The sequence below is a fragment of the Odontesthes bonariensis genome, chromosome 11, assembly GCF_027942865.1.
Source record: "Odontesthes bonariensis isolate fOdoBon6 chromosome 11, fOdoBon6.hap1, whole genome shotgun sequence".
NCBI classification, from domain to species: domain Eukaryota; kingdom Metazoa; phylum Chordata; class Actinopteri; order Atheriniformes; family Atherinopsidae; genus Odontesthes; species Odontesthes bonariensis.
In genome coordinates, this window is record NC_134516.1 from 1,334,364 (window position 1) to 1,341,023 (window position 6,660).

Sequence of the window (6,660 nt, forward strand, 5' to 3'; positions counted from 1 at the left end):
GAAGTTTCAGGTCACATTCAGTGAGGAACACATTTAACTTGTTAGTTATAGCCAGAATTCCTAGATGAATACAAATCGCCCTGCTTTAACCTAGAAATGTGCTAAAAGTCGGAAGGAATACAGGTTAAAAAAAAGGATTCATTAAAGATCAAGACGGTTTATTACATTGATGTTTGGTTTCCAAACAAGTAATACATTCACAACAAATTCAACTGCAGAAATAGGCGAAGAACTGTGTCCGTCCACTGAAGGTCTTTTTTGTTTTCTTTTCACCTAAATGAGTAGCTCTCATCGTCATACTCTAGCTCCATGTCATCCTCATCCAACAGTCCATACTTAAATTTACGATACACCATGCCATCTTTTGTCATGTACACAATATCCTCATCATCGTCTTCTTCCTCTTTATCTTCACACTCAATTATTTTGTCACCGTACTCCCCAAACATAGAGGTGGTGGCTTGTGGCACCTGTCTTTCACTGGTGTCCAGTTTCTCATACCCTCCCGCTCTGGTTTTGTGAGTCATGGCGGCAGTTTTAGATCGAGCACTGAGGAAGAGGAAGATCCCTCCGCCCAAAGACAGGATGACCACAACACAAACAGTGACAAAGAGCTTAGCCGTGCCGTCCAAATCGTCAGTCGTCACCATCACAAAGTTGACACTGAGCATGCACTCCACTGGGAAGAAGAAAAAGAAGAGCTTACAGTACATTGCTGGGTGTGACCAGCTTATCTTAAATTGTTGTTGTTGGATCAGTATGCATGACATCCGTCTTCCTTGATTAATTTTGCACTTCTTATGTGGGGAATTTCATCGGCCAGTTCCCCATATCAAAAAATGTCGTTATTGTAAACTTATCTAACAAAAAAAAAAAAAAAAGAAAGACGATTCAATTCTTTGTACATTCACTTATATTCAACATGTTTCCATGAATAAGTATGCGTACTGTTTTTGTGCACAAATACTGGAACTTCCTCAGGAGTTTGCACTAATGAATGTCACAAGATGTCTTGTTGCACCTTCAGTGTTCATCTTGTTTACCTTTTGATGACTTGCAATCACAGCACTCCCTGGGTATCGGTTTATTATCGTGCAGGGTCTCATTTCCACAGCAGCTCAAGCAATGGCCATCATCAGACAAGATCTGGCTCGCAGGGCACAGAGTGCAGTCCCTCATGCTGGGACCATGGCAGCCCTCGCAAGACAGGTCGCAAGCTTTGCAATTTGGTTTCTCACTCTCTGAATCCTGGAGCAACAACAGAATACAGATTAGACTGCAGCGCCACACTCTTGTGAGTGAATTTGACCTGCGGATACTTCACCAAATCTTGACACAAAGCCAGGATGTTGTTTTTATTTTTTCATGAAGCAAAACACCCTTTTGTACATAAAGTAACACAAAAGCTGTCTGTCACCTGTGAGGCAGCATAGAAGCCTACGAAACAAGGGTTGTAACGGATGCCTCTCTTAAAGTCAAAGCCATCATAACAGGATAGGCAGGCAAGAGCACCCTCACCTGTTAGGAGAGGGATATAACACAAAGAAGAACGCGTAAACACATGACTGAGCTGGAATTTACAAACAAAGAAGCACAACAACTGAATCAAAAAGCCCAGCCGAAGTATATCATATGATGGGTATGTTGCCCTGTCTTTGCCCCGTCTTTATAATCAACATGTGTTAACTTCTCACCACATCTCATATCCCAAAAATACAAAAAAGCTGGGTAAATAATAATAATAATACAGAAAGCCACAACGGGCTTCTTTTACCGCTGCAGGTCTTGCAGGTAGGGTGACACTTGTGACAGGTAGTAGACCTCCTGCCTTTGTAGTAGCCTGGAGGGCAGCTCTTCAGGTACTGGCCCCACTGCCCCAGGTAGACGTAGCCCTCCCGGCAACTCAGGCAGTTTCTGTTACTACTACCTGAACACTGGCTGCAGGAGGGGTCATATCGCTCACAGACCATGGTGGCCATGTTGCCAAAGTGACTAAAAGAGAGGAAGAACAATTGATAGGTGTCAGTAGACTAGTGGGAAGGCTTTCGTTCAGTCTGTCGCGTGTCCTCTAACCTCTCTGAGCAGGTTTCAACACAGCTGCTACCCAGCTTGAAAAATCCAGGTTTACAGGTGACGCACTGCACGCTATGATGACCAACACAGGACTGACAGCTTAGGTGGCAGCGCTCACACACACGCTCATCCTTGTCCTCAGCATAGTAACCCACAAGACACTCTTTCACACAGGTGATGTCTGATGGACGCACACACAAAGTCAAGAACTTTAAAGTTAAAAAGATTGGAAGCACACCTGAATGAGCACAAACTACAACTCTGGCATTTTGAGGACTCACTCAGCAGGAAGCATGGCTCCTTGCAGCTGAGGCAGAGGTCTTTTCCAGGCCCGGAGCAGCGATTGCAGAGTGCGTGGCACTGTTGGCATTCCCCATTCTGATTCACGTATGTGTCCGGGGCGCACTGACTGTACCACGCACAGTGTCCGCTGGCGTCTTTCCGTCTGTTGGTATCACAGCTGAGGCAGTTTGAGGGCCCGTGTCCTGAGCAGGTCAGACATGACTTGTCACAGTCTGTGAAAAAATGAGAAGGCATTTTTTTTTTTGGAAAGCACCTGTAACACATTACAGGTGCATTAATATCATGAATATTACTGTGATATCAGTTTTGGAGTTCCACACCTCTGCATTCATTGGTGTTCTTTTCATAGAACGTGTTGTTTGGACACTCAGACAGACACTCTCCGTTGTAATGCACAGCTTTCGGGTTGTGACACACTTCACAGTCATCAATGTCCGGTCCGTCACACGAGGCACAATCAGCGTGACACCGCACACACTCCTGTTGCTTCTCACTGGCAAAGTATCCAGTGGGACAATCATCCACACATTTATCCTCATGGAGGAAGTAGTATTCCGAACACTCTGGGAGATAGAAGAAAAGAATATGCAAGATAATAAAGGAGAGGTTGTGTTTGTCACATTGTACTGAAGTCTCAGCTGACTCAGTGTGGGCTTTTATTTGTGTTTCGTTTATTTTACTGTCGAGAAAATACAACAATTTGAATTTTGGTTAGGTAGTTTAAGTTAAAAATAAAGTCTATTTATAAATGATTATTGCTTTTCATAATATGCATGTACTTGGTCTACAGGACCAGTTTGGCATATATGATTGAGACTATTGTCATATACAAGCAACTCACTCTTTTTTCTTAAACTCTAAAGTTCCACTGCTGAAAAGCTGAAATTTGATCTGTTATCGCACTGAAAATTAAAATTTCTACATAATGCAGCAAAAGCTTTGTAATCATTTAGCTTTTTGTCCAGACATTTTTCGTCATTTTCAGGCACTTGGAAAGAAAATCTCTAAAATACACATTTTTATGTTTATTTTGTTACATGAAACATGCAGTTGACGGTTGGAAAAATGCTTCCATTACCATTACGTCAGTTCTCCGTAAACCTGTAAAGAGGATTTTCTATTGAAATCTGTCAATAAGAGATAAAAAAAAAATTCTAGTTCACACACTTTGTGTTTCAGAAACTAGAAATCAACTCACAGATGAGGACGCTTCCTGATACCTGCCAGGTTAAACTTTGACCCTGTTCACCAGCCGTTTCTCACTTTAACTGAATATTTTCCCCATAATATTTTCCAAGCAAGACAAATTTATGAAACAAATTTCATGGATAAATATAAACGTTTTTGCAAAAAAAAAGATTTGGGAATTAGAATTAATTTTCATAAATTCAGTATTCAAAGGCAAATCAAAATAGCACCGGAAAAGACATTTTCAAAACAAAATATGTTAAAGTGAAGACATGAGCAAACAAAGGTCCAGCGGGAGCTAATACCAGGAGATGGCAGTATAATGACTAAAAACGATCTCACCTTGTTGGGTTTAAGGAGGGAAATAGATTGGGCTAACAAGAAACAGCCCATAACCTCTTACTGGTTTGTCTATATTATCCAGGATTCACTTCTGGAACACGATGCAGCCAAGAAGAACGATTTCAGTTTGTCTCGGTGTTAATCATTTCTAAACTGCTCAAAGCAATCCTGTCCATTGAGCTAATCAGTTGACCTTTTATCAAGTCAAACAATCTTCCAATTCCCAGAAGCTACGCACTAAAGCCTTGTGCATTATATGAAATCCAATCATAATGATATTCAATATGCCTAAAATACACACAAAGGTGTCACTACTGAAACTACTCTAATCCTAACAAATGATGGTTTTATATATCCTGTATTCATGTTAATCATTTCTGCTATGTTTTTACTGTGGTTCCTACAACCGGCCCCCCCTTCTGCTGTTAAATTTAGGCTGAACCACTCGCAGAGCAGGGAGCAGAGAGGGATCTCGCTGTCCTTGCTGATTATCTCTCTTGCGCATCTCCTCTTCATGTTCCTCCTCTCTTCAGCCAGCCACTTCAATTCTAAATTAAATCACATTTCCAGTCCGCATCTCTTTAATCTTCATCCTCACATCCTCCATCATTCTACCCTTCACTACTCTTCTGAGTGCACTTCCTCTTACACAGGCCGTCCTCATTGCACTTGCTACAGTGATCTGAGCAGCGATGGCATTCTGTGTTGCTGGCATAATAGCCCTCTGGACATTGGGACTTGCAGGAGTGGTCCAGCAGCAGCAACAGTTTCTCACAGCTCAGACAGTGGGAGGGACTTTCCTTTCAGGATCCACACTCTGGGGCACACGGTTGGCATACATCATCTCGTGGGAACCCTCTTTGAATGAGGAAGAGAGAGGTGTCAGTGCTAATGCATGGCGTGTGTTTATGTACAAATTAAGAAATGAGACAACACGAGAAGCACCTCTGACATTCAACCACACACGCTCCCTCTTGCAGATAAAGTCCTTGGCCACACTGCGGACAGACTTGGGCCTCCTGACATGTGATACACCCCTTCAAGCAGTCCTCACACTTGCCAGATGTCTTGCTGCCAAATGTACCAGATGGACAGTGAGACACACAAGTCTGATGAGCAGTCAAAAATCGACCTAAAGGGGGGGAGAAAAAAAGAATCTAAACAGCGTTTCAAGAAAAAAAAATAGCTGGATAAAAAGGTTGTCAGCAGTTAATATCTCGGCTGCCGTGTGAAGGTTTGTGTTTCCTTTGAAGCATGTCATGACATGCAATCAAGGTAGATGCTGATCTTTATCGCCCTTACACACACCGCCACCTGATAAAAATATTTGTGCTGTGAAGGAATTTTTTCCAGTAGCTTATGACAAGACTAAACCTTTCCTAGTTTCCAAGGCACTCCAACACAACCTATAGATGGAATAAGCGTACCTGTGTGGCAGCTGCTGCAGTTCTCCTTCCCTGCAGCAAAGCACGTCTCACAGGATGAGTGACACAGCTCACATTCATCCTGACCTACAGGAAAAATACAACAGAAAACAGCACAAACAACTATGTCAGGAACTACATAACAGGAAGGAGGAAACAAAAAGAGAAGCATCAGAGGAACAGAATACAGACTCAACAATGTGTTATTGTGTACATATATATTTCATGGCAACATGTCTGAATGGACATCTGGATTCACATTCTTATTTCAGTTTATCGTTAAGAGAAGAAAGCACAGGGTCAGCTCCACAATTTCAAAATCAGAGACATGCTTCAGTTAATCAAATGCCTTTGTGTACAAATCAAAACAGAAGGTCAGTGTTGATGGCATTCATTACCGAAGTAAAATTAACATGTGCCATACTGTTTCTGAAGTGTTTCTCAGGACAAGCTTCCAGCTGTCTGCCCTCTAAGCACTCCCCGTTTTTCAGAGTGACTCCATCTTCGCAGGTGTCACAATCATCATATTGTGGCCCTCCGCAGCTGCGACAGTTGCGGTGACAAGGCTCACACTCTCGACTCTCCTTGTCCACAAAGAAACTTTCCATACAATGATCCGCACTCACTGTTGTGATTGCATTTCACAGCCGGGGATTCGGTTTCTGATTAAACTCAGGCCTCCGTGTGTATCGTTGCTTCCACAGGAATGAAACAGAAAGATCTATAATATTGTGTGCGACTTTAATTTCATACCTGCCTGGAGTTGTGTGTGTGTGAGTCAGTATTCTGATGCTGTCATGCTCTTTGATTGACCATCTCTTTTTTTGTTATTTCATCTGAGTTTGTTCCCTGTCATGCTCCCGTCTTTACTTTTTCCTTTTGAGTGACAGACGTAGAGCAAAGCGTTACGGGTTAGTATCAAGAATTGTCTGCTCAGTATGTGGCGGCACCTTCTGCACGTATATGTGTGTGTGAGAGAGATGGGCTGAGATAAGAGAGGTTGTTTTGAGAAAGAAACAGCATAGAGAGAGATAGATAGAGAGTCTGTTCATGCTATTATTGTTATGTCTCATTGAGCCTCAGACAGAGCTGCAATTAAATGGAACCACATTTGCAAACAGAGTTTGATAAACTTTCCAGCTAAATGAAAGTGTGTGTGCACAAATGAAGGTGTGTGTGAAAAGAGAAAATCTGGTGCTAATTTTCTCTTGGCTGTCTGGTATCTGCAAATGTGTGTGTAGGTAGGAGTGTAACAGTATATCCCCAGTGTAAATACTCTCATTCCTACAGCCATAATACTGTCTGTAACTGTGTGATAAACACAGTCGTT

General features: G+C 42.3%; 1 protein-coding gene across 1 annotated transcript; it reads right to left on the bottom strand.

The window, feature by feature from the left end:
* Positions 1-235: 235 nt before the first annotated feature.
* LOC142391152 (proprotein convertase subtilisin/kexin type 5-like) lies at positions 236-2,760 on the bottom strand. Its single transcript, XM_075476929.1, has 6 exons — positions 2,697-2,760; positions 2,355-2,588; positions 1,775-1,992; positions 1,418-1,518; positions 1,044-1,248; positions 236-679 (listed from the first exon to the last, which is right to left on the bottom strand). Exons 2-6 carry the CDS (start codon positions 2,441-2,443, stop codon positions 270-272), a joined length of 1,023 nt encoding a protein of 340 aa, XP_075333044.1. The 5' UTR covers positions 2,444-2,588; positions 2,697-2,760; the 3' UTR covers positions 236-269.
* Positions 2,761-6,660: the final 3,900 nt, after the last annotated feature.

Bases quoted from the DNA above. Each gene is read 5' to 3' on its own strand.
- LOC142391152 (XM_075476929.1), bottom strand. From the start codon at position 2,443: ATGCCAACAGTGCCACGCACTCTGCAATCGCTGCTCCGGGCCTGGAAA. The intron at 1,993-2,354 runs GTGAGTCCTCAA...CCTCTCTTTTAG, and splicing joins GGAGCCATGCTTCCTGCTGA to TCACTTTGGCAACATGGCCA. The intron at 1,519-1,774 runs GTAAAAGAAGCC...CTCTCCTAACAG, and splicing joins TACCTGCAAGACCTGCAGCG to GTGAGGGTGCTCTTGCCTGC.